The 26,088-nt window shown below is 44.0% G+C and overlaps 2 protein-coding genes across 4 annotated transcripts in view; one reads left to right on the forward strand and one right to left on the reverse strand.

Annotated features, from left to right (window-relative positions):
- The window catches only part of ITSN2 (intersectin 2), an 83,677-nt gene extending 69,900 nt beyond the window's left edge, over nucleotides 1–13,777 (forward strand). For all 3 annotated transcript variants that reach the window (XM_057427603.1, XM_057427604.1, XM_057427605.1), the window contains 11 exons: nucleotides 4,896–5,017; nucleotides 5,934–6,040; nucleotides 6,647–6,830; nucleotides 7,662–7,760; nucleotides 7,934–8,101; nucleotides 8,940–9,152; nucleotides 9,842–9,963; nucleotides 10,478–10,560; nucleotides 10,728–10,811; nucleotides 11,068–11,241; nucleotides 12,304–13,777. In XM_057427603.1, the coding sequence (XP_057283586.1) occupies nucleotides 4,896–5,017; nucleotides 5,934–6,040; nucleotides 6,647–6,830; nucleotides 7,662–7,760; nucleotides 7,934–8,101; nucleotides 8,940–9,152; nucleotides 9,842–9,963; nucleotides 10,478–10,560; nucleotides 10,728–10,811; nucleotides 11,068–11,241; nucleotides 12,304–12,461 (1,514 nt within the window). In that variant the 3' untranslated portion in view covers nucleotides 12,462–13,777. The remainder of the gene's footprint in view (nucleotides 1–4,895; nucleotides 5,018–5,933; nucleotides 6,041–6,646; nucleotides 6,831–7,661; nucleotides 7,761–7,933; nucleotides 8,102–8,939; nucleotides 9,153–9,841; nucleotides 9,964–10,477; nucleotides 10,561–10,727; nucleotides 10,812–11,067; nucleotides 11,242–12,303) is intronic.
- Nucleotides 13,778–15,671: 1,894 nt separating this feature from the next.
- Nucleotides 15,672–26,088, reverse strand: FAM228B (family with sequence similarity 228 member B). Its single transcript, XM_057427550.1, has 9 exons — nucleotides 26,083–26,088; nucleotides 25,593–25,688; nucleotides 23,441–23,548; nucleotides 22,427–22,546; nucleotides 21,331–21,405; nucleotides 20,451–20,648; nucleotides 17,326–17,403; nucleotides 16,417–16,504; nucleotides 15,672–16,313 (listed from the first exon to the last, which is right to left on the reverse strand). Exons 1-9 carry the CDS (start codon nucleotides 26,086–26,088, stop codon nucleotides 16,201–16,203), a joined length of 882 nt encoding a protein of 293 aa, XP_057283533.1. The 3' UTR covers nucleotides 15,672–16,200.

Raw genomic sequence — 26,088 nt, forward strand, 5'->3', positions numbered from 1 at the left:
AATGCCGACAAGCTGTGGCCTGTAGTACTGTTGGGAGCTGCTACAGGGCAATGCTACTTTAATGTAATGAACTAATAAAACTGCTATGTAGTGGTGTGTGCTGCCTTAAAATCTCTTGCTGTTCTTTTCAAGCTAGAGTATTGATGTTTGGGGTGGTTGTTGCAACATGCAAATGCTGGCTGTGCTTCGCATGAGGCAATTGTTTGTCTGTTTTTAAACAAAGTTGTAAGATACCTATGCAAATGCGTTTTATTAAAGGGACACATGAAAGTTTGTCTGTTGTGGTTTTTTGGTGCATCTCTTGAGGATTTTTTTTCCACACCTGAGTAGCTTGGTACAAGCATTTGTTACCTGGTGCGGTGAAGGAGTGACTTGATTTTGCTTTTCACCTCTTGCAAATTGAATCACATTTCTTCAGAGAGAAAAAAACTGCATTTGTGGATTAGGGGAGACCGGATGAAAGTATTTATTATTTTCCCAGGGCCTGGTGGAAGCTAACTTTTCCATGGCAAAAAAATTATTGGATTAGTTCCTTTCAACAGGTTTCGGTAGGCACAGAGGCTACTGACAGGCGTACAGTGCAAGTGAGTTAGCTGTATGTGTGACAGCAGAGACTGTAATTTGGCTGTAGGTGACCTTCCATGATGCCATCCGCCTGTTCTCTGGCTGGACTTAAAGGGATGATTTTGGTGCCAGCCCATGGTACTTAAGGTGAGGTGTAGTCTTTCTATATTAACCTGGGAAAATAGAGGCAGGCAAAACAACCAATGTGCTTTTTCCAGGCACATCAGCTGGCTTGAGCTAAAAAAAACAAGAAGGAAAGAAAAAAAATAACTGAAAAAAAAAAAGCCCAAACCACAACCACCCCATTCTCCCTCCAAACAAAAAACCCACAGCCCAACCCTGAACCAAGCTATTTCCTTTTCTACATGCTACCCTCTACCCTTAAATAGTTTTCACTGGTGACCCAAAGGAGCGATGGCTCTGGTACAGGCACATCCTCTGGGACCTTCTTGCCTGTGAGGGTGGTGAGGCCCTGGCACAGGTTGCCCAGAGAAGCTGTGGCTGCCCCATCCCTGGCAGTGTTCAAGGCCAGGTCAGACAGGACTTGAAGCAACCTACTCTAGCGGAAGGTGTCCCTGCTCATGGCAGGGGGTTGGAACTGGATGAACTCTGAGGTCCTTTCCAAACCAAAGCATGCTGTGATTCTATTAATCTGTGACGAGTGCCTGAGCTCCTGTTTGAGGTTTAAGATGTCTTTCCGGAGCTATCATTTTTAATGTGTTTTTTCATTGTTCATTGATTGGGGAAGTTTGTTGGGGAAGGGGACAAAGCAGTTGATGCCCAAGCAGATCTGGGCATCCTTGAAAGCCTTTTATCCATCTGGCTTTTACCTCAATTCTCTGGAATTGGCATTTAAGAGAAAAATTGTAATTCATTCCCCCTTTTTTAACAAATTAAAAAAGGATTTTTTTTTTTCAATGGTGGTAGGTTTCATTCATCTTTCTTTCATTGGAGGAATTCTTTTCTACAGAAAGTGCTATCCTTCCCCTTGAATGTACTTAAATCCAGAACATGTCAGTATTTGGAAGGGTTTTCTATCCGTTCCCCATGCTTTTCAGGCAGTTGACTCTCCTGCAGAGGAGAGCATCTTTTGACTCCGAAATGCAGTAGTTTTTCATGCAGGGCTAGTTATGTTAGTAGGGAGAAAGTATTTCTTGTTCAGGTATCTTTGGAGAGGGACGCACAATTTTAAACACAACTTTAAAGACTGGGATTTCCTGTTTATAAACTCTCCAGCTTGTTTTACCCTGCCCTGGTGAGACAGCTGCTTCCTCATCTTGCAGAGCAGGATTTATCACAAAAGGAACCGTGGTTACAGATGCCATCTCTCACTTGCCATGCCCTCTGCTTGATAGGTACTAGACACTCACTACTTGCTCTGTTAGATGTTGTCAGGAGGGAGCTCTGCAGATCATGCCGAGGTTGCCTGAGCTGCCCAGCAGTCCCCTGCTCTGGCTGTTAGGGGCAGGCTGGCTTGCCCTCCCAAGGTCACATAAACCTCTTAGCCTAAGTCACCAGAGGGAGCTGAGCTTCCCACTGCTTTTCCTCAGCAATTTGGGGAGCTTGGGATGAAGCTTCCAAGGACAGATTGGATGGGGCTTGGAGCAACCTGGTCTAGTGTGAGGTGTCCCTGCCTGTGGCAGGGGGTTGGAACTGGATGAGCTTCAAGGTCCCTTCCAACCCAAACATCTTGTGATTCCATGATTCAGAAGAAAGAAACCAAACCAACGGCTTTCAGCTGTCAAAAAAACAAGGCGGTTTTACTGCTTCCACACTCATTCCTAGCTGCTAAACTAGCAGAAAACCAGTGTTTTCTTTTTCCCCTCAAAATTTGCTTGCTGTCAGGTAAGTGTCAGAATTGATGCAAGGAAAGGAGGGAACAGGAATGTGGGAGGAGAATGAGTAGAAATGTAGATCCACTCTTTCCATACCCCTAAGCCACTACGGCCACTTTGGGAAAACATTGGCAAACGCATCGTAGGTTGTTTTATTGTGTCTCATTCGCCTTTCTTCTCCTATCCAAATGTGAGAATTCACCCTCTCAAATCAGATGTGTGGATTGCATACTGGGGGGTTTTATACCAGTATCATTAGACCCATCAAAATCTGGGATGTTTTCACTAGTGCTTATTTAAGTATGAAATAGCACTCTCCCGTTCATCCCAAAAGCTGATAGTCCAAACACAAGGTTAGCACAAGAGCCAGTTAATTTAACTGCATTTCTGTAACTGGTAATGAGCTTACAAACCAAATCTATTTTAAGAGCATAAAAAAAGGCCTGTTTTGCTTCCAGTGTTTGCTTCAGCTTTAAGCAGTCAGCATAAGAGAGACACAAAGCCAAGCATAGGGGTTGTTGTAACGGCTGTGATAGCAACAAACAGCAACAGGACTTCAGTCTAACCCTGCTTGGTTGCAGGAGAGCACCTTGCAGCAGGAAAAAGAACCCCAAGGTCAGTGCTGAGACTGCCAGATCTAGACCGTAAAGTCTGATTACTGTGCAAGCCCTCAGATATCCTAATATCTCGTGTCTTGGGAACCAGATGGGCTTAAACTCAGTTGTGGGCAGACTAGAGAATGATCCTAGAGTCCAGAAGTGTCACTTATTGGCCTCAGTCCGTCTTAATGGATTGAGATACCAAGCTTTATAGGAATCACTTTGATCTGTAACATTACTCCTTATTCTCATCTAATTTTGGCCTGATTGTAACTTCGGGAATAACTAAGGGCAGACACAGCATTCTGCACAATCAAAACCACTGCAATCCCTGATCTTCTCATAAAAAATGGCATTTTTTCCAAATCTTGTCAGAAAGTTTAAGATCCGTGATCCTACTTAGGGGTATGAAACAACTGAAGAGTCCCGACTTTAAATCTAGCTCTTGCCTTTACTATTTTACTTCCTTTTGGTGTTCAGTTTCCCTGTTAAAATACTTCGAAGGGTATCGTAAAGCTTCATCTGACAAGTGTTTCTCATCTGCTGAAGGCTGCTGGTCCTTCAGAGCAGCTTGATGCTGGTGCAGCAGGATGCGCACCAGCCTGTGCGGTTCCCTATTAGGCCCCTATCACATCAAGTTTAGCTAAATCTTTAGTGTTTCTTGGTTCCCCCCCCCTCCAAAAAAATATTACTTAATTACATTAATTAGAGCAGCCTTCCCATAAGCAGATTTATATGTTGCCAGTTAATAGAATAAATACAAGTTCTAGTGTTCTAGACATGTTAGGGTGACAAGGGTCAGTGACCTGCAGCCCCTCGTGCTACACTGCCTTCCAGGACACCTGTAAGTTTTCAGAACGTACCGTTCCTCTAGAAACACTGGATCTAAATGAGTCCCTGCGATGTCTTCCTGCTCTCTGCAGAGGCCACAGTTCACGTTGTATTACAGCCTGAAGCCATCTCTTCAAGCTGTAGCTGGATGCCCTTAAATGCTCTGTGATTGCTTCTGTTTGTCATTTTTCCCCACCCTGCCACTTGGCAGTACCCTGCTCGCATGCAGTGGCAGACAAAGGGATCAGAGTTTGACTTCTGTGCTCTCCTTCACCCACTTAAACGTATTCACCACTTTGTTTTTACCAGTTTTTGATTCAGTTGCCAAGTCTCAAACGTTGTCATGCTTACTAACATGTCTGAGTAGAGACAAAGCAGCGTGAAGCTGTAGGGTCTGCACGTCACTACAGAAAACTCAGGCTTCATGTTGCTGAATGTCTGTGTGTTCTGTGCATGATTGTGACTGTTCACACTTGATGCATAAGAATAATTCAATGTGTTTCAGGTTCATTTTGTTTCTAAATGAGAAGAAAAAGTTGTGCAACTGTGAAGTTACACAACTGTAATGTTATGCATTCTAACTTTACAAGTTTGTACGGGTGGTTTGTGTCCTAAATTAAGAACCAAAGCAGGGTACCTTAGAAATAGGGTAGAGATCAAAGGGGCAATGTCCTAAATCAGAACCAGATGCATTTTAGCTGACTTCATCTCCCCGTAGACATTGCATAAGGCAAGAGAAAAATGAGTTTTGAAACTGTGTATCAGAAAAGGAGAAGAAATGAGAAAAAATGTGAGACGGAGGGGCAGGAAGTCGGGAATTCTTATTCTGCACCACGGTACAAGAGCAAGGGATGTTCAAAGAAATGAAAAGGTGACTGAAAAACAGCATAAAGGGGGAGGAGGCTGGTCACTGCATCACTCAGTATTGAAACCCATTCCTGCTGCGGACAGGGTTTGGCTGTGTGTGTAGGCCGAACTACAGGCTGTTCTGTGTAGATGCAGTTTTGTTAATTCATCAGATCTGATGGCCTGAGTGGGATCTAAAACACTGGCTTTCTTTTTGTAGGGTGTGCTGATCTCCAGAGCCTTGACACTATGCAGCCGATGGAGAGGAAAAGGCAGGGCTACATTCATGAGCTCATTCAGACAGAAGAAAGGTATATGGATGATCTTCAGCTCGTCTTAGAGGTGAGATGTCTTGGATGTGAAAATGCATTTGGAAAAAAAGCCACCTCTGTCCTGATGAATAACAATGAAGGGATTCGCATGGATTGTGAAAGGCTTGAGGAAGAAAGGTGTGTGAGCACCTCCCTTTCTAGTGTGTGTTACGTGGTTGTACACCAGGCAAAAACGCCACATTGTGAACGCCATCATTTTACCTGGATCTTCCTGTATTCCAAGTCCTGTTCTTAGGACTTGGGCTTAGCGAGCTTACACTTGAGCCCTTAGTCCAGGGCTCAGTGTGCAGGTGATGGGCTGGGCCAGGGTGTCTGGCAAAGCTGAATAGACTCATGACAAGCTGTATAAGCACCATGAAAGTTTATTGTCTCCCTTCATCTCCAGTTTTATTTCTGGAAGCACGAGCACCTCAGTAGGCAGGGCAGGAACTGGCCAGCATTAGGTGACCGTGGGCATCTGATGTGACCTCTCCGTATGAATCAGCTGTGTGGTGAAATGTTAAAGGTGTTAAATAGACTGAGTTACACACGAATTCTGCTACCCAGAGGTAGTGCACTGGGAGGCCCTGGAAGAGACTGTAGCTTTGCACATAGGTTTGACTGCCAGTGCTCTGGAGATGACGTTGGAGGGATGCCTAAGTGGAATTTGTGTAGCAGTTGACTCCACAGTCAAGGGAATGCTCTTTTGCTTGCAAGTTCTACTGCTTGTCCCTGCTTTGCAGATGCTGATACCAGTGTCAGAATGAGATCACACACTTAGGAAAACTAGCAGCAGCTGTCACAAGTGCCAGTAAGGAATTGCTTTTAACTTTGGAGAAGTTGGACACTGAGCATTCAGAAAAAGCAAAATCACTGCTAGGCTGACCCAGAGGCTGGGCTGCTCTCGCCTCTGAAGAGCTGCTCACCTCTCTGATTTTTGGCTGCAGGTTTTCCAAAAACCGATGGCTGATTCAGGCTGTCTCACAGAAGGAGAAATGGGGCTGATCTTTGTTAACTGGAAGGAACTCATCATGTCAAATACAAAGCTACTGAAGTGAGTACATATCTGCATTTTCATGTTTTCCTCTTCATCTTCATTCCCTTGTTTCGTTCCCCAGGAAATTTTCTTCATTTACAGTAACTATTTCTGTCCTTGTCTGTTATTTCCTGTTCATGCATGTATTCAGAACAGCTAAATACATTCAGATTACCTCACAAAGAAGGAGCTGTTAGGAGGAGGGAGGAGGGGGGAAGGAATAAGCACAAAGAACAGATGCATATTTGCTGTAATAACTTAGAGCCTACAGAAAAAGCACATGCACAGGAGGCATTCTTCTCCCTTTTTGGCAAAGTAACCTTCTGCTCTGTAAAGATAGAGACAAAGTGGCTAATAATTCATAGAAATGGGGTGCTGGTTGAACGTAGAGGTTGATGCCAGTTGTGTCAGAAACAGCATCTCAGTCCCACAGACCCCCTCAGGCTCAGCGGGCTGTGTCGGAGACTGCCTGGGGGTCCAGGCTGGACCCTGTGCTGCCCGGAAGCGCCCGTGCCACGGGAGGGAATTCACCTCAATGGCTCGCATGGTGGATGTTGTGAGGATCTTCATTTAGGCCTCGCAGACTTGGCAGCCAAGTTGGATGATGATTGCTTTCCTTTTCAGAGCCTTGCGAGTGCGTAAGAAAACAGGAGGAGAAAAAATGCCAGTGCAGATGATTGGGGATATCTTGGCAGCAGAGCTCTCTCACATGCAGGCCTACATTCGGTTCTGCAGCTGTCAGCTTAATGGGGCTTCGTTGCTGCAGCAGAAAACTGATGAAGATGCTGATTTCAAAGACTACTTAAAGGTATCTTACTCAGTAGCTTTTGTGCCTTCCCCTTTCCTCAATGACAGGAGCCCATTTAACCAGCATTGACTGGAGCAAAATAACCCAGAAAAGTCTGTAAACAGCTAAGAACTTGCCAAGGTGTATTCGTATGATGACCATGAGTAACACTGTGTGTGCTTTTTATTTATATACCTGTCTTTCTAGCTAATTTATTTCTCTGTTTCCCATTTCATTGCTTGTTACGTCAGGGTAACACTAACCCCACAAATTATGCTGCCAGTATCTGCACCTTCCCAGAAATTCATGCTGGCAGAAGGGGTAAGAGTTTGTGGAGCTGAAATAAAAAAGCTGTTGTTCTGAATGCACTTGGAATTCAGTGTGTCTGAGCAGTGGGGATGTAGCTGGGGCCAGAGGTGTGCCATGAGCATCACAGGCGGGCACACAGCAGGAGTAAGGAACTGCTGCCATGCTGCAGCTGATGCAGTGGCTTTGAGACCATGAAAGCAGAGATGCCAGAACTGTTGACATCAGTCATTTGTTTCTTTTATGGCTTTGTTTTGTTTTCAACCTGAGTGGAGCCTGTAATGCCAAAATAAAAGCTGGAACAGTTTTGAATGTAATGATTCTGCATGAACAATGACGCTACGGCTTATGCTGGCAAAGCGTCCAGGTACAGTGACAGCTTTCCTGTTTGTTCTAGATATGACTGTTGTTTGCTTTCTGAAAAACCTAAGATTTCTTGGAATGCCTGGAAAAATGAATCTGATCAGATAGTTTTTAGTGTGGTGAGGCAGCTGTTTCTGGATGAGTAATGCAATGTCTCTGTTAAATCTCTGGGTTGCACCACAGAAACTTGCCTTGGACCCTCGCTGCAAAGGAATGCCCCTCTCCAGTTTCCTCCTGAAACCTATGCAAAGAATAACCCGCTACCCTCTGCTCATAAAGAGTGTGAGTACCCTGAGCAAGGTTTTATGGCTGAACGCTTTTGAGTTTGATCTTGACAGCAAAAGCAGAAAAAAAAGCCTCGTCCCTTTATAGGGATTTCTCTGAGAGCATGGAGGACTATTACTTGTGCTTACCTCTGCTTTTATCTTGCTTTCTCCCTTTTTGATCCATACCAGATCCTAGAGAACACTCCGGAAAATCACCCAGATCACAGTAACCTCAAACTTGCCTTGGAACGTGCGGAGGAGCTGTGCTCTCAAGTTAACGAAGGGGTGCGCGAGAAGGAGAACTCGGACAGGCTGGAATGGATTCAGTCCCACGTCCAGTGCGAAGGCCTTGCTGAGGTAGCTGTGTTGGCGTGCTGTATGGCAGAGACTTTTCCAAGTCAGACTGGGGAGGGAATGGGAGTCCTTCTAACATCTCCTGTTGGAGAGTGTTCCACTGGTGCGCTCTTGGCAGAGAAGCTTTTATTAAATTCTGCTCACAGCCAGAATGTGACGAGCTCTGGGGTTTGCAAGATTTTAGCAGTGGAGAAATCCTGATTATCGTCTCAAAACTGGTACCATTAAAACCATTAAAGGAACAGAAATAACTGATCTCTGAAGTTCTGTTCATGCTGAGTCAGGTGTTACTAGGTGGAATTTAATATAGTGTCTATTTCCCAAGGTTTTCCTTCATGCAGAAAAGTCACAGAAGCCCTCAATGCCAGATCCTCAAAGATAAGTGGGGTTCAGGCTCCTGTACCTTTCAGGGCAGCCTTCAAAATGAGGTGTTGTGACAGTTCTTCACTGGCTTATAAGGAACCATGACATGACAGGCCAGAAAGGTCTGTCCTAGTTCCATCACCTAATCATGCACCTTTAAGAGGTGACCTGACTGTAGACTCTGCAGGCTCTTCTTAAGCAAGGCTTCTGGACAACAGAAAAGTGCCATGAGGTAAATGCCGTCATCCAATCAGACCCATGTGTGTGGTGTTGGTAAAGCTTAAACTGCTTTAAGCTGGGAGTAGTGCTGATACCATGGCAGATCATAAGACAGTTTCCCTTTTCTTCATTTGTAACTAAATTCATTAAACAAAACAGATGAGCGTTTTGAGCAGCTTGAGCAACCTCTGCTGTGAAGAGGAGCAGGAACTGATCTCTGCATTAACTTGTTGCTGCTAATGTGTTTTATCTCTCCTAGCAACCTGTGTTCAACTCCCTCACTAACTGCTTGGGACCACGGAAACTCCTGCACAGTGGCAAGCTGTACAAGGCCAAGAGCAGTAAGGAGCTGTATGGCTTCCTTTTCAATGACTTCCTCCTGCTCACCTATATGGTTAAACAGTTTGTATCTTCTGGCTCTGATAAACTGTTCAGCCCCAAGTCCAACTCCCAGTTCAAAATGTACAAAATGGTGAGTGAATCAAGGTGGTCATGTTGATATAGTGGAACCTGGCATTCCGATGAGGAATGCTGTTCTCCTTGCTAGGATTAGCCGCCTGGCCCTGTCTAATAATTTGCTGTCCTATGGGCATGCATGCCGTTGGCTTAGTCCCTGGAAAAAAGGACAGGCTGCTGTGTCCTAGTTTAATAAGCACTTCCATCCATTTTGGTGTGAAAGGGCAGAAATAGCATCGTGCCTGAGCAGCTGTGTTCAGAAGCAGGGACCTTGACTTAAGTTTGTTCAAGTTCCACAAGAAAATACCTTCTTTAGAAATTAGTACGAGGTGCAAGACTTTAAGTCCTGTGTCTACACAGCGCGTGTTCTCCAGACTCTGCAGCTGGGGAGATAAGTTGAAGGGCTGCTTTCCAACAGGGAACCTGAGAGATTCCAGGATTTCCAAACACCACACTGCAGCTCTGCTTACGCAGTCCTGCCCCTTTCACAAAGCTTTCCATCTAGGAAGACAGAATGGAGTGTATCACCTGAGTAGTTTTTCTGTCATTCTTTTCTCACATCCTTTACACGGAGATCTGATTGTTCATCCTGTGTCCTACAACTTTCATTTTCCCTGCAGTAATACAGTGTACTTAAACATCCTTGTAGGGTTTCCACTTACTGTCAGAGTGATGCTGCCACACTGATGTTTGCTTTTCTTTCAGCCTGTTTTCCTTAATGAAGTCCTAGTGAAATTGCCCACAGACCCTTCAAGCGATGAGCCAGTTTTCCACATATCGCACATTGACAGAGTTTACACACTTAAAACTGACAACATTAATGAGCGGTGAGTAGTGAGAATGTAGATCTTAGCTGAAACTTGTTGATCATGGCTGTGGGTTGGGTTTCCAGCGGGCAGACACAGGGGATTTCTGCATTCAAGAACAGGGTTTAGTCTCTTGGTTAGGAAATAAATTCGTTTGACTCTTGTTTGAGTTTCAAGTTTTCTCTGATCTTTGTTCTGCTTGTGCAGCGGATTCCAGTCACATCTACTGCTCCTTGATGTTACAGTTGTACAGAAGACTAGTTTAGGGCTGCAAAGTCCAGCATCCCATAGGATTCTTCTCTAGTCCTGGTCAGTCTTTAGTATAACCCAGCATGCTTCAATAAACCAGCAGTTCCACTTACTTCATTTAAATCCAAAATCTCCGTTACTTTAGTCTTTAAACTAGCTTGATTTCTGATGCCTCTGAAACCCAGTGGGGGGAAAAAAGTGTCAAAAAAGACTGGAGCAGAGTTGCTGATACAGAATAATTTCCTGCCTGTGGTATGACCCTGACCATAGGGATTACTCTTTGCAGTACTGCCTGGGTCCAGAAAATCAAAGCAGCATCCGAGCAGTACATTGAAACTGAGAAGAAGAAACGTGAAAAGGCTTATCAAGGTACCTACCACATTCTGTATTTCCCTGTCATCCATGTGGACACGTGGGCAGGGCCTTTTCAGGAGGGTGCCACAGTGTCTGTGTAGGATCTGATCTCCCTCTTCAGATCTAGTGCCGTTTTTTACAGTTGCAGGCAGTCCATTTGTTTCTGACTTCTTTGTTCCCAGCTCGCTCGCAGAAAACCTCAGGAATAGGACGTTTGATGGTGCATGTGATTGAAGCAACAGAACTAAAGGCCTGTAAGCCCAATGGTAAGTGAAGGAATAGTGTCAAATTGCTTTTATTCCTGAAATGCATAGAAAGGCTTGCTACAGCTTCTGAACAATTTAGCCATTAACTTAGCTTCAGAGGAGTGAGTGAGGAGCCAGCTCTGTGCTGCTGTAGAATATATGGATTGCCTCACATTTTCTGGACAGTAGTATCGATCGATGTGTATCCAAGCAGCATCCAGATGGGGAAGGAGGTTTCTATACCTCAGAGGTGTTTCATGGTTTGTTCTGTGTCTAGGGAAAAGCAACCCATACTGTGAAATCAGCATGGGCTCTCAAAGCTACACTACAAGGACCCTGCAAGACACCTTGAACCCCAAGTGGAACTTTAACTGCCAGTTCTTCATCAAGGATCTTTATCAGGATGTCCTGTGTATCACCATGTTTGACAGGGACCAGTTCTCACCTGATGGTAAGTGTGGACGTTCGTTTCAGGAAAGGAATTCCTTTTTGTGCCGTGGGCTACACAGTTCCTCACCAGCAGTTCCAAGAGCCTGTGTGATTGCTTCCTGAGAAATGTTGTTTAAAAACAACACGTCCTTCCTCAGAGGTTCAGTAGCCTTCTGGAGCCAACAGCTCTGGGCAAGTCTGATCCCACTTTTGTATTGGGCACAGAATTGTGAGACTGGGGATACAAAGAAATTGAAAGCAGAAGTTTTTCTCTCGCACTGTAGGTGCCCAGAAAGAAAGTGCTAGGTTACATTTACACAGCAAGAGCTTGATAAGCTTTCTTTTTTCGCTTGAACACGGTTTTGGCAGCCAGTTGCTTCTGGTACTCTTCAAAAGGTTAAGTGCTTTATCAGAGCTCTGCCACACAGTTGATTATTGCACATTTGCACAGTCCTGCCTTGACCTGAGATATCCTGCATGTAACTACAGCTCAGTCTTTTCTCCTGTGCAGTAACATGACTTTGCTAGGCTGCTTCTCCCCGTTGGACAGCTAAGGCTGTAGCTTTTTCAGTTCTTGATAAACCTTTTAATGCACACACACCCCCCCAGGATGACATGGCCATAAAAGAGGATTTATAATTTATGAATAGGACTGTGAACCTACTAGTGGCAGTAATTGTTTGGGGTGGTTGTTCTTGTGAAAAGAACAATCTATGAGCCTAACTAGAAGTCGGCTGAGCCAACATAGTTGATGGTTTTTAGCTATGTTTGTAGCATCACAGCTGACTTGTGAACAAGTTCCATCATCTCTGACCCTCCAGCTCTAAGGCAGGAGAACATTTGAAATTGTCTTTCTGAAAGAGAACTGTATTTCTAAAGGCCTTAGATCAAACTGTGACATAAAGGCATATTTTCCATCCTAATTCTGTATTAAAAGACCTGGCTGATCTACACAGGGCTGAGGGCTAGTCAGTGCTCTGGAACTAAATATTTACTACACAACATTGCTGCTTAACTGACACTTTCAGATTTTCTAAGCTTAACGTCTTTGCTTAATGAAATTTCTTATTTGCTTGCCCAACAGATTTTTTGGGTCGCACTGAAGTTCCAGTAGCAAAAATCAGAACAGAACAAGAAAGCAAAGGCCCCACGACTAAGCACTTACTGCTGCATGAAGTTCCAACAGGTGAAGTGTGGGTCCGTTTTGACCTGCAGCTCTTTGACCAGAAAACACTCCTCTAAGAACACTTTCTTAATTTATGAAGGACAACTGAAGCTGATGGCCTCAAGAGCTTTTCTGTAAAAGATGCCTTGCCCCACGCTGATTATTAAGCAAAATTTCTGCTGCTTCCATATTTCCTCTTAGTTCCTGGTTGTGTTTAGCTCCTTGCAGCGTTCAAAGTTGTTGTTGATCTATGCAAACACAAGTGTTACTGTATATACAGTTCTATAGCTCAGTGCCTTTTTATTATGTTGGAATATCTTGGGTTTGGATGCCAATGTTTCCATTTTCAGGGCCATAAGAAGTATTCACTAGAAATGTGGCATCAAGACGCATGTATATTTTACCACTTAGTCTGACATCCAGACTGAGGAATGGTTTAAGCTCAGCACTAGAATCATTCCATTTGAAATCTGCAAAGTGATATCCACTGGAATCTTCCCGTCTCAGGATGATAGTTTTAAAGATTAAATGCTGAAGAAGCCTTAGCACTGGAGAAGTCTCTGATACCTTGTATATTCTTTAAAAATCAAGTGTAGTTCCTTACTTGACTTAGTTCTGCACTGAAATCAGTAACTGCTACTTGATTTTTCTTTCTGCTTCAGTTCAATTCCTCATTCTCTGCTGAGACAATGTGGTTGTGAAGAGTAACTAGAAAAAAAGATATTTTAAATACTGTGACCCACAGTAATGTGGCAAAATACTCCTCAGCGTTTGGTTTTTTCCTAAATATAAGTTATTTGCGTACATTTCCTTGGTCTTGCAGACCTCCAAGTGAATCTTGAAGCTTTGACATTGCCAACATGTATATAGAGAGTAAAATATAAGTTTATTAATGTAATTTGTTTACAGATGTTTATTGATGCAGTGATTTTTAAAAAGTATATTTTATTTTATAGGGGAATGTGAAATAATGAGAAAAAAATAGAGGATTAAATTCAAGCAAAGTTTATTACAAGTTGAAAGGGTTTGCTGGGGGGAACTGTCACCCCAGTATGAATCTGTAAAATGAGGTTATTTGAAAGAAAAACTTCTCTCAGCATCAAAATCAAGGATGGTTAAGCAAAAGAAGAGTTTGTTTATAAAGGGTTTGATACATTGTAACCGTTTTACTGCCTCCTTAAACTGCATTGTTGGAAAAGCACAGCATGGAATTCCGAGCAATGTGGGCCCGTGTCTTCCATGGGGACAGCAGCACCTCCTGATGTCTGACAGTTTCACACCTGATTGCTGCCTGTACACCCTCCTGTTACAGGGCTGAGTCGACCTCTATTTCTTTTAACAAGTTTTCTGTGGTTCAGTATTTCTAATCCTAAATAAAACTAAATCTTGGCAATTCTTGAGAGTCTGTGTCTGTACAGTGGGAGTTTGGAGCTTCTTGTACAAGCCGTGAGGAATTCTGTTTTCAGGCTTCAACACCAGAGCTGCTGTGCAGTCACACACTGCACTGGAACAGGAGAGAAACCCATCTGCAGGGCACTGAGAGTATGTGGTGCTCAGCACGGGTTCTCCAAAAAGCTCTGTTTTGTACAAAACACTTTCCTCCTGCTCTCCCCTCATAATTCCTGCCTTCTCAGAACACTCATCCGTATGTTAGTTTGATTTACTGCTTGTACACTGCCTCCAGGGGGAAGTCCTTTGAAACCTTGTTACTAGCCTAGCATTATTTTGCAAATATTTTGCAAGACATTCGCTATGGGAGTTCTCATAAAGATTTGAACAAACAAAACCAAACCTATATTTCCTTATCAGTGCTTTCTAAGCCACTCTTCTGCACGCATATGCTGACAAGGCACATAGCCAGGAGTGCCTCCTTCTCATTCAAGAGAGGGTTTGTTCTTGAATCTCAAGGTGAGGTCTTTCAGCTTCACAAAAAATTACAACAGCTGCAGCTAAAATTGTGCAAGCTTTGCCATTCCCTGTGCCCAGTGCTAATAACACCACACGTCCTGTCACAGGAAATACAGCAGACTCAGAGCTGGGGATAACATGCAGAGTCTGGGGCCTACCAGTCCTTTTTCTAACTTTATTGAAGGAGATGAACTGGTGAGAAGACTCGCACTATATAAACCAGAGGACATCAGCACTGTCTTTGCAGAGCTGAGCCTAAGTTAAACCTCCTAAAATAGTAGGGTTTGGCCCGTAGAGCATGAACTGGAGCTGGAAATAACAGGAGCAGCATCTCAAACATTTCTCTGGCTGCTGAGTAACTACTTCAGAATGACGTGTTTGAGACGAGTTTATTGCAGTTTGCCAGACCTGCCTTGTTCCCTCTTGCTCTGGCAGGAGATAACAACATACTTTGCAGATGGTACCTTCTGATGGCTGTGCTTGCCGCTGCAATCAGCTGGAGGACAGATGATATCATATGTTGTCTCTGTCGTGGTTGATGGCTTTTCGCCTTTAAACAAACAGAAGTAAAAATTATTGCCAGTCCATGCAGCACGAAGGCTGCTGGACCCAGCACAACTTCCTGCACTAGCTCTTTCCCACACTGAGCCACTCCAGGAAATGTTTGTCATTGTGACCAGTTTTCCTGTGGAATAAAGCTTTGGGCTAGTAAAAACCACAAAACTCCAAGGCAGGGGCTGAGGGGCAAAGTGTGCCTGGCTCAGGAGGACATCAGGCTCTCAGTTCACCTTTGATGTTCTTGTCACTGGGTAGCGGGAGTTCCCTTAAGTGTTGTGTACTGCAGTGGCAGAACCAGAGAGCTTTCAAAAGGGTGAATGAGAGCCTGGACTGTAAAAAAAAAGCATGACAATTAAAAAAATGGGACCAGTCTGATCCCAACTGCTTCTCTGTCAGGGCTGGCTAGCCCAGGCTCCCTGGTGTTCTCAGCCTTGGCAGCTGCATTGCTGCTCCAGTTCAGCTGACCATTAGACATCCATGCTGTAGTTTTGAGTCCAACCAGCCTGTACGCCAAAAAGCAATCTCTCAGCTCAGCTATAGGATACAACTTTCTGGAGTGGTGGTTAGCTCCTTCAGCACAGGCTACTCCTTTGCAGAACCAGCATCATGGTTTGAGCCACAACACTCAGTGGTCAAAGGACACTGGTTGAGCAAATACAAGACAAGGCTGAGAAAGCTGGGACAGTTCAGCTTGGAGAAGAGAAGGCTCAAGAGGAATCTCATTAGTATGTATGAAAGGTACAAAGAAGACAAAGCCAGGCTCTTTTCAGTGGTGCCAAGTGACAGGACCAGAGGTAATGGGCACACAGCAAAACACAAGATGTGTGAACATCAGGAAACACTTCTTTACTGTGAAGTTGACCAAGCACTGGCACAGGCTGCCCGTGGTGGTTGTGGAGTCCCCATCCTAGGAGATATTCAAAAGCTTCCTAGACATGGTGGCTGGCAATTGGCTCTCCGTGGCCCTGCTTTAGCAGAGGGGTTAGACAAGACCACCCCCAGAGATCCCTTCCAACCTCCACCAGTCTGTGATAGAAGTATGAGCTCCTACTGCTCCCAAAATCTAGAAACTAATAGAAAAAAAAACAACCCTAAAACCCAAGGCAAGTATGAACCTTAAACCTTTTCAGATCTTCCAGTAAAGCACCCTTAAGGCTTTTCCCTTCACCAACACTTCTTTCTCAGGAGAAATACACAATAAAGCAGAATTAACTATGAAATTTAAGTTTTAACAAATAGTCTGCTATGCAGCCAAGAAGAAAAGGCCTCATCCACTGTACCTGTTGTGCTGCCTCTCAATAAACACCACATTACCTCTTACCTCTTTCTTTGGTAAACGTCACTAGCAATTTAGGTGTATGGTATCTTCACCCACTCAACTGCATCCATATGCTGCCGGCTCAAAGGTAGCAGTGGCAGTTCTCTGCTGAGTTTGTTCAGTTCTCTGGTAGAGCATGGTCTTCCTGGCAGGAAGTAACAAGTGCCTCGTGTGAGCACCTACTGTCACAAGCAAGGGCACCGCCCCAGTATGAAACACTTCCAAGGGATACCAGTTGTTTAAAGTACCTGTCTCGCACTGCTTGGTGATGCCTGTCTCAATCAACTTTCTTTGAATGTCTCTTAACAGAGGATCCTGTAAAGCTGGTGTTGAAACCTGTGACAGAGAGAGTTATGTCATGCTTACTCAGCAACACAAGTACTTTGTCAGCCTCAAAAGACCAAAGTCGGAGGTAAATGTCAGGATACCACTGGTTAGCAGGGAAGGAGCATCAACCTCCTTTTTTATGGATAAAAACAGGTGGCAGACTTGAGTGGCCTCAGAAATACTGAGCCTCTCAGATCCTTGGGCAGGCTGTATAGTGCATTCAACAACTGTGCCACAGAGTTAGACCACAGACATGAGATCTGATCTCCTGGAGGCATTTGATCTTGATGAACCCTGCAGGGGTTCACACGTTGCAATGAAGTATCAGCTCCATCCCCACAGCTGCTGAGGGCTCACAGCATCCAGAAGGGATTTAGAGAATTGCACTTCATGGATTTGTGTCCAAGTGCTCCCTAACTCTTCTATTAGCCCTTGGTGCATTTGAGTGAGCTTCTGTAAAGATCATCTGAACTGTTAGATTGCCTCCTACAGAGCACACATCCAGCTTGCCCATGAACACACCAACCCCTGTTAGACAGGATGATTCCCACACTGCTACAATGAACTTCAGATGGGGTAAACAACCCTCCCCCATGCCATTGCCTTCTGTACCTCCAAGTCTGGGTTTAGTATGGATCCAAACCATTTCCCAGTGAAAACCATTTTCAAACACACTTGGGCTTAAATGCAGTAGGAGCTGGGACCCATATTTTGCTCTATGCCAGCCCCATAGCAACACATCAGTAACACACTCTGCCTCCTCTCCAGCCATTAACTTCCTACTGGCCAAAGAGTGCCCCTAGAACTCATAGCATAAATAATTATCACACCTTCCACCAGTCTGTAGATGTCCTCAGGAAGAATGGGTCATATTCTGATGGGTCATAAGCATCCAAAATCACACAGCCCTGTGGGAGAAGCAGGTACTGTCTCAGGTCTCATTAGCTATTGGTGATGAAACAGCAAGAGCAGCCAGCTCAGGTATTACACTCCCAGGCGTGATATGAACACAGTACCAGGAGTGGTGGAGAAAAGGAATCCTGAATTTTCACACACTGCACCTCAGAAAGAAGGTGACTTAAGTGTAACAGGAAAATTCTTCCATCTATTTTAATTTATTATAGGCATGAATACATAATAAATGATTTCATGACACATCCAGAAGTAATTACAGGCTAAAATGCTAACCACAGCTAGGGCAGTCAAGAAAAAGGAAATTCTGTTCAACAGAAAATGTTTTGACAGAGATGGAAACAGATATTAAAAAGAGGCTGAGTTCAGGTTCTCTATGACCAGAGTTAGCTGGGGAACAGCCAGTACCACCACTTGGCATCCACTGTTGATTGCCAAGACCAAAGAATACCAGATCAAACAGGCCATCAAGAAGCTGAACAGAGACTGAGGTTGACACAGTGATCAAGCCTGATGCTGAGAAAGGTATGTTCCAACTGTTTGTCTCCATACTATAATGCACTGTTTACAGCCAATAACCCAGGACTTACCTAAATTGCATCAAGTAAGAGCTGTACAGAGGAGAAAACAAAACAGAAGTAAAAAAACAACAACAGAAAAGAACAGAACCCACAAGTGACACTCTAACAACAGTAAGAGCAGGGCAAGCATATATATCGAATACTTCTCCCTAATACTCTTGCCATTCCTCCAAAACCTCGGAAATGAAGTTTTTCAGTTTTCTTGTGCAGATGGTTCTTCAGGGGTCTCAGGAAGGAAGGGAATGTTCAGCCCATGGTCTTTCAGATCTAAGCCCTAAGCAGTTCTTTTTTGGCAATCTGTGGGTGTGATTTCAAGTTAAAGAGTTGGAAAAACCATGCTTTAACGCGAACAGTTCAGGAGCGCTGCAAGATGAGTCCAAATCAAACAATGTGGGCTCTGCACTAGGTTTAAGAGGTCACTGTGTTGAAGGTGTTCACATGGGCGAGCAAGCCAGGCCCCAAGGGCCTGTGCTGTTCCCAGACACTCAGTGAGCACCTAGGCAGTTCCACGGGGCTTCAGCTAGTGCTGAGTAGAAAGGTTGTTGCATCTGCAGGGGCCTCTGTTCCCCAGGATCTGGCAGTTCCCCAGAGTGAAAGTGGCAGCCACACTCACTGTCTCCCATTTAAGCACCAAAATGCCTCATTTTGCAGGGTTTTAGTGCTACCCCTTGGTTTACTATTACACATCACCCCATTACAGTATGTGATCTCAGGTGTGCTTAGTGCTGTGCAGCACACCCCCCTTTGATCCCTTCCTGCAGCTGATGTCTGGTGACTCGCACACCCCTTGGCAGAAAGCAGAGTAACAGCCTGCTCTTAAAAAATGAGTCAAAAGGGTCTCTTACTCTGCAGCATTTCACCACACAACACCTGCAATATCCTGGACTTCCAAAAGATGAGTTGTGGCTAACACAGCAGCAAGCCAGGCCAGGGAAACTTCCCTGTCCTTGCAGGCTGCAGTGTGGCACTTCCCTGCCAGTGCTAGAAAGAGAGTAGAGCTGCTGCCATCTTCACATTGTGACCAACCACCTCATCATGCATTTGCAGACCATATCCATGGGAACGGAAGTAAGAAGGAGGTGAGAACGGGGGCGAAAAGGAGGTAGATTTAAGGAGAATTACATACACGAGCAGGTCACTTGGAACAATGGAGAGTCCGGGAAAAGAGGGAAAGGAGGAAGGCTGCAATGGCATGATAAAGGAGGTAGAAATGCAAACTGACAGAAAAACTGAGATGGAGGAACCTGAAAGGACAGTGAGGAGAAAGAGTGTTACTAGAGAGGACGAGTACAGAGGAAAGGGGGAGAAGGCAGCTTTGGACAGCAAAGGACAGTGGAGAACTTGGAGGAGTCATCAGAAGCAACAAGGAGTGGGAGACACAGCACTGGGGAGTCTACAGAAGAAAAGGGGACAAAGCAGTGACAGACTTGGGGATGGAGTAAAAGGGTTGCCTGGAGAGAGGAAGAGTGCAAGAAGCACAGCTGGAGGAAGAAGAATAGATATGGATAGAGGGAATGGACCAGTGACAGAGAGGAAGGTGAGAAGATCTGAGGAACAGGACAAGGAGAAGCCTAATAGCAGTGAAGGGAGCAAGAGAAAATGGACAAAATGGAAGGGGGGGGGGAAATGCACAGCCACAAGTCACTATAGTAAAAAAAACCATAAAAGTGTCTTCAGTTTTGCACAATCTATCATACACTGCCACAATTAATGCAAACTCAAGCAAATCAATTGCCCTGTTTACCTGATGGGCTTTAGTCTGCTTTATAGACATGCTGATGAGAGAGCTGGCATCACAGAGCAAGGAGAAAAGGAGGAAGCTGATCACTGGTGCTGTGCTTGTTCAGTGAGAAGGATACATCCCACTACAGCATCCATTGCTTTTGGTGGACACTCAGCAAAGTCCTGACCTGCCACACAAACCTGCGAGATGGGCTGATGTAGACCAGACATGTACAGGACACCCAACGTTACTTCCTAAATCCCAGAAGTTCAGCAGTAAGACTGGTGCAGCTCTTTGTCATCATATGCATTTTAAATGTGTGGGTCCTTCACATCAGACCTTTGAAGAAATGAACATTCGCTCTCATATAACAACACAGTTCCCATGACATTTTTATTTCTGGAGGGGAAGCTTGTTTGCAGTCTCACAACTCCTCTGTGCAGTGGTTTCCACTTACAACAAAAGCCTGCTCTACATAAAATACTATTTGTGGCCAATTATGTAATTGCTTCTATTGCTCTATATCCATTCCTGAGATGTAGAAAGTTGAGTCATGGGATCTGATGCTCCACAGTGGAGTGAAATTCAGAGCAAAATCAAGAAAACCAACAAGAATTTCCTGCAGTGACTCCAAGTTTTACGAGTACTGAAACACACAGAACTACAGAATACATGTGTCTTGCCCACAACCCTCTGTATGCAAACCTCTCCATGACAGGAATTTACTTCTCATTGATACCTTCTTTTTACAGTAGTCTAAATAGAGAGAAAGTTGTTCTTCTTTCCTTTTCCGTATTTCTTCACTTGACTTGCTGTCCATTTTACCCTCGATCTTCTGCAGCAGTGGCTCTGAAACATCCTCAAGCCATTTCTTGTAGAGCATCTCTTTCTTTCTCAGATCTAAGAATTCATTGTGCCTCAAATATCTGTCCACCTCCTAAGCAAGAAATGGAAAATAAAGCCCATACAACCTATTGGCCAATCACACTGAAGATTCCATGGGTGAAGCCAGGCAGCTTGGCTGACCTGATCTGACTGGTCATGGCTGCAAAAGCCCTGTTCGCCAGCCCTTTTTTCTGCTCCTCCCTCTCTCTAGCTCCCACCACTTGTTTCCAAGCTCTCCCTGGAACAAGCTCTGGAATTCAAACTCTCATTTTTTAAGCTATAATGCAAGACTGGCAGAAAACCATTCACTTTCACCAGGTTCGTGAGCTGAAATCACTTCAGAGTGGGGGTCTGATAAGCCCAAGGCTGTGCAAAATAGGTGGCAGGGGAAGGACCTTCTTCCTGTAGCACTGACAACCCACTAGATCAGATCAGCCCTCCTGCCCTTTATTCTCAGGCCTGCTATCACCATCTAATCACACTCACAGAACAAAAGTTAGGTGCAAAGAAGGAGGTAAATCACCAAAGCCAGATGACTCCCAAGCTCATATTTAGGGTTACCACTGCAATCCTATCCAAAGGAGACTGAAGAGGCCAGAAACTTGTACTTCTAAATTTAGTTTTTCAAGAATACAGACAATTGATGTTTTCTCATGAATCACTGATGGAGAGAAAACACATTGACATACAGCAATTGGCACACAGCAAATGAGAAAAGAGATACCACTTCTTACCCTCACAAAATAATTTTCTCTGTCCAAGATGCAGTGAGCAGAAACAATGATGTCTCGACTTTGATCAGCTGCTGCCTAACAAAACATCAAAAAAACCCATATGAAGTAAAAGTAGGAGTAGGAATTACAATTACTCTTGAATTCAAAATAATTACTTGTCTTGTAATTAAAGGCACACTATACCATAACTCAGCTGGCAGGATAGCACAGGCAGGCAAATCATAGAACCATAGAATAGTAAAATGGTTTTAATTAGAAAGCGCCTTAAAGCTCATCTAGTTCCAAGCCTCCTGCCACAGGCAGGGACATCTTCCACTGGACTAGGTTGCTGAAAGCCCCATCCAACCTGGCCTTGTGAGACTTGCTCTGAACAGTTAGGTTAAATGTAGCAACAGAAGAGTTTTGGAAGAACTATAATGTACATGTTCAGTGGTACCAGCCCATTCCCCTCTTTGGCCACAGCACCAGGGAGACACAGGCACCTCTCCATGACTCTTCATTAGGGACTGTAGTGAAAGGAAAATGGATAATGGGTTAAAACTTAAACAGGGGAAGTTTAGATTGGATAGAAGGAAGAAATTCTTTACCGTAAGGGTGGTGAGGCACTGGAATGGGTTGCCCAAGGAAGTTATGAATGCTCCATCCCTGGCAGTGTTCAAGGCCAGGTTGGACGAAGCCTTGGGTGACATGGCTTAGTGTGAGGTGTCCCTGCCCATGGCAGGTGAGTTGGAACTGGATGATCTTAAGGTCCTTTCCAACCTAACTATTCTATGATTCCCATGAAAGGTGAGACCAGATGATCTTTCAAGGTCCCTTCCAACCTGAGCTGTTCTTTAAGCCCATGATTCTAAAAAGTCATAAGCTCGTTTAAGGTGTTATGGGAAACTTTCACACACCAAATTGCACCGTACTCAATAAACCTGCTTCAAAAGGATGCAAGGAAGGGCTTGGTAAAACACATTGGATTGTTATTTCCAGAGTTCTTTGTTCCCCTTCCCAACAATAAATGTATCTCAGATTTTACAGAATTCTGCAAATCACCATTTTTCATTCCTCCCTCCACACCTTCTACTGCATTTCGTTCCTCCACTCATACCTTCTCACAGCTGAAGTGTTTCTCTGTTGGCCAATCTTTAGTATTGCTTTTCTCCTCAAAATTTCTTCTGCGCTCAAAAGTATCTGTTGTGCCACTCTTTGCTGATGCTGAGGAGATCCTCTGAATAAATGTTAAAAAAAAAGAAAAAGGTCTGCAAAGAAAGTCAACCTTCTCAAAGATCAGGCTCTCATCTAGGTTCCACAATCAAGCTACAAACTGGGAGAGAACAGTAGGAAGTTCACCCAACATCTTCACACCCCACTGCCTGGCAAACCTCCTTATTTCTGTTCAGGAAATACAACAAAGCATCCCTTGTAGCAGTTGTCAGGAATACTTCAGCATAGGAGATGAAGAACTTTTCACACAGATGAAACAGGAATGATGGAGATTGGGATATCCCCAGTTAAAGCCATGATTTTAATTATTTGGGCGCTCTTCTTTGAAGAAAGATATATATATATATATATATACAGGTCCAATTCTAGCCACTCATAGTTTAAGCACCTATTGTAATATCAGACCACTGCTTACTGAGTCAGCAGCCTCCTCATGCACATATAAGAGAAGCTGCAATATGATTTCTGAATGTGCTAACACTGCTGACCAGCATTAACTTTTGGGATTCCTCTGGAAGATTTGTGTAATACGTGAACACTAGACAGACAATTCACACTAGACAGAGTCAATCTACAACAGGCTGACAGGAAGGACAGAGCATACACATCTTTTTGTAATACAATTTTCAGAGCATGCCTTGGGGGACAGACTGAAGCATAGAGTTCCTGCTAAGGAGGACTCACACATGAATCCAAGCACATGCTGGGGACAGCAGTCCTGGAGCACACACAGACCAACCAACCACATCACTGCCCAGAACTTCAGTAGTATTAGGCTGACTGTTCCAAGACAGGAGCTCAGTTGCACCCAAATGTCCTGGGATCCCAGTTACAGATACTGGTTTCATGTGTCTTCACAGTAGGATCTACAGCTGAAGGAATGCTGAGAGTCACTTACCTGCCAAAGCCTTTGCTGATCACATTTTCTCACAGGTCTCAGGCACATAAATCTTGGTAGCCACCATGGGGTCTCTGAGCTACTCACGCTATGGACTATTGGATTAGTCTGGGAGAAACATTAAAATATGCAAAACATATAAAACTTGTATAAATGGCAAACCCCCTGGGTTTCTTACAATTCCCACAAAACAATGAAACAAATCTCTAAAGGAATTCTAACTGCTGATAAGAGCAGCATTTTCCTATCACACAAAATTAAACAGAGAGATAAAGTATCAGATCCTCTGATAGCCTGTCTTCAACTCCATTAGCAATGGATGATTGTACATTTTATTTCAAAGAACAGAGTGACTCTCAAATTATTCCAGAATACTCCTCAGCTTAGAAAATATTTCAGAGCTATCAAATTTTAGCTTCTGACTTTTTACTTCTTTCCTTTGTGCTTTTTTCAATTACATAAAAGTCACTTTCAAAGAACCTCCACATTCCACCATAGGGATGGCTGAATTTTAGTGGGTTTTAAAGTTAGATCTATCAGATGAAGCTTACACTGAAGCACTAACTCTGAGCTCCAGCCAGAAAATTCCACCTGTAGTTGCAGCAGGATATCTGGATCAATTTATAACAGAGAGATATAAGAAGCACAGAAGCAAAATGCCCTTTAGAGGAACCCCTATTTAAACCTTGATTTCTAGAGACACACTGCTTATAGGAAATGTTGTATTTGCATATTACTTAGGTAAAGAGTAGACCAAAATAAGAGCTTACTTCTGCAGATACTGACAACCACACTCCTCAGCTGGATCTTTCAGTTATGAAACAAACTTGTTCTCCAGTTATTGGCAACATCTAGTTAAAAGAGTCTACAGACTCTGAATGTGTAGACGATAACAACGTTTTGGTTTTGTACAAGACAACATTTAAGACTTTACTCTATCCAACCCAGCACTTCAGTGGTACTGACTCCTAACAGACCTCACTACACTGCAGATTCAAATCGCTTACCATTGGTTCAACACTAAGTCTTTAATCTACATCCCAACTTGTTTCATTTCATAATCCCTGCTTTTAAGCACTAACAGATACATCTGCCTGGATATTCTTGCCTCCTCATACCAATGCTTTCCTGTCTTTTGTGACTGTGTCAAAAAACCCAGGAAAGCACTCACTGGAAGGGACTTCCGGAGGTGATCTGGTCCCACTGCCTGCTTGAAGAACAGCCAGTCTCACAGACAAGGTTGCTCAGTGTCTCACCCAGTCAAGCTTTGAAACTTTCCTTCCTCAAATTTATAAGTTCATGTCCTTCACTCCAACTGCTTCTATGAAAGAAAAATTCTCACTTCTGCCACATAATCCAGGACAAGCCAAAGCAAGGATAAAAGCCTATATAATGTAAATGGTATGAAGGACTTCCCTTCCCTCCTGCATAACTTTGCAAGATTTCTATTTTTCCATGAGACACAAGGTAAACAAAAAGATTTGCAGTGGAACAGGTCACAACATCCCAATCCTCTACTGTATTCTTTCAGCTCCTGTAAGACAGCTTCCAAACCCAGAAATAAATACAAGACTTAGCAGTGTGGCAGGCACTTCCTCTAACATGATCTTCTGCTTTCTCTGTACAGAGGAAACAAAAGATGCAGAATAAAACAGGGGCTTACAATTAGGACACTACTACATGCTTTGGAGAGCAGGTACCCTTCCTCCCTCCATCTGGGTATGAAGGTATTTTATTTGTCTATGTGTGCCTCATAGCTTCCGCAGAGTGTTGTGCCTGCCATGGAGGCTGGGATTCCTTGTGAGAAGTCCCCTGTTCTGACAGCAATCTCCTCTTTTTCCAGAAAGCCCAAGCCTACTAAGCTCCAGGGAATGCTGTAAAGCATATCTGACCTCATCATCTCTGAAGAGCAGGGGAAGTATTCCAACAGTTTATACTGCCTCCTGCAATGACTGATTAAAGGAGGCTGTGCACTGTATTACCTACATGGATAAATAACAGCAACAGCACGCTGATTAGCACTGAACTAATTTCTGATATCAAATAAACAGACAAACAATGAGGACTGAAGAATATCCGGATACCTGAGGTGCTACAAATTTGGTATTAGACAACTCAGTGTACCTTCCTATGAGCAATATATACTCCCTACCTGCAAAGATGCCACAGGCTTCAGCTTCAAGCCATCTTTTGTACATGTCCTTCCACTCAAAGTAGTTCTGCTCTGAGATAGGGGTTCTGTAAGTCCCTGGACAATGAGGAAAAATGTATATTTTAATCGTTTCTACATTTGCAAAACAAACAAACAACCTCGCACACACCCCACCCCCCCCGCCCCCCAGCCTCCTTTCCATCTGGTTCCAGTGTCTAGTACTAGAACTCTATCTTCATCCATCTTACAAGGAAAGACCAAGCTCTTCTGTGAGTACAAGTTGCTCTCACAGAGAATTGGGACCTTGGGAGGGATGAAACAGATCAAACAGGCAAATCTGCCTGCTGTAGCAATCCGCTTTAAAGAAATCTTAAAGAAACACGTGGTAAAGTCTCTAGCTGCAATTTTTTCCCCCAATCTTCATAACTCAAGCTGCCACTGAATCTTAATCCTTTTTCCATTTTGTTTGGACTCCTGTTAGATGCCAAACCTTCAT

The sequence above is a fragment of the Pezoporus wallicus genome, unplaced genomic scaffold (assembly GCF_028554395.1).
Source record: "Pezoporus wallicus isolate ANWC-B61680 ecotype Strahan unplaced genomic scaffold, APGP_CSIRO_Pwel_v1 contig_6464, whole genome shotgun sequence".
Taxonomy (NCBI): domain Eukaryota; kingdom Metazoa; phylum Chordata; class Aves; order Psittaciformes; family Psittacidae; genus Pezoporus; species Pezoporus wallicus.

Excerpts from the sequence above, each read along its gene's own strand:
- FAM228B (XM_057427550.1), bottom strand. Across the intron at positions 23,549-25,592 it reads AGCCTGTGGCATCTTTGCAG|ACTAATCCAATAGTCCATAG; the intron begins GTAGGGAGTATA and ends TGTTTCTCCCAG. Across the intron at positions 16,314-16,416 it reads CACCAAGCAGTGCGAGACAG|GAAGACCATGCTCTACCAGA; the intron begins GTACTTTAAACA and ends ACTTCCTGCCAG.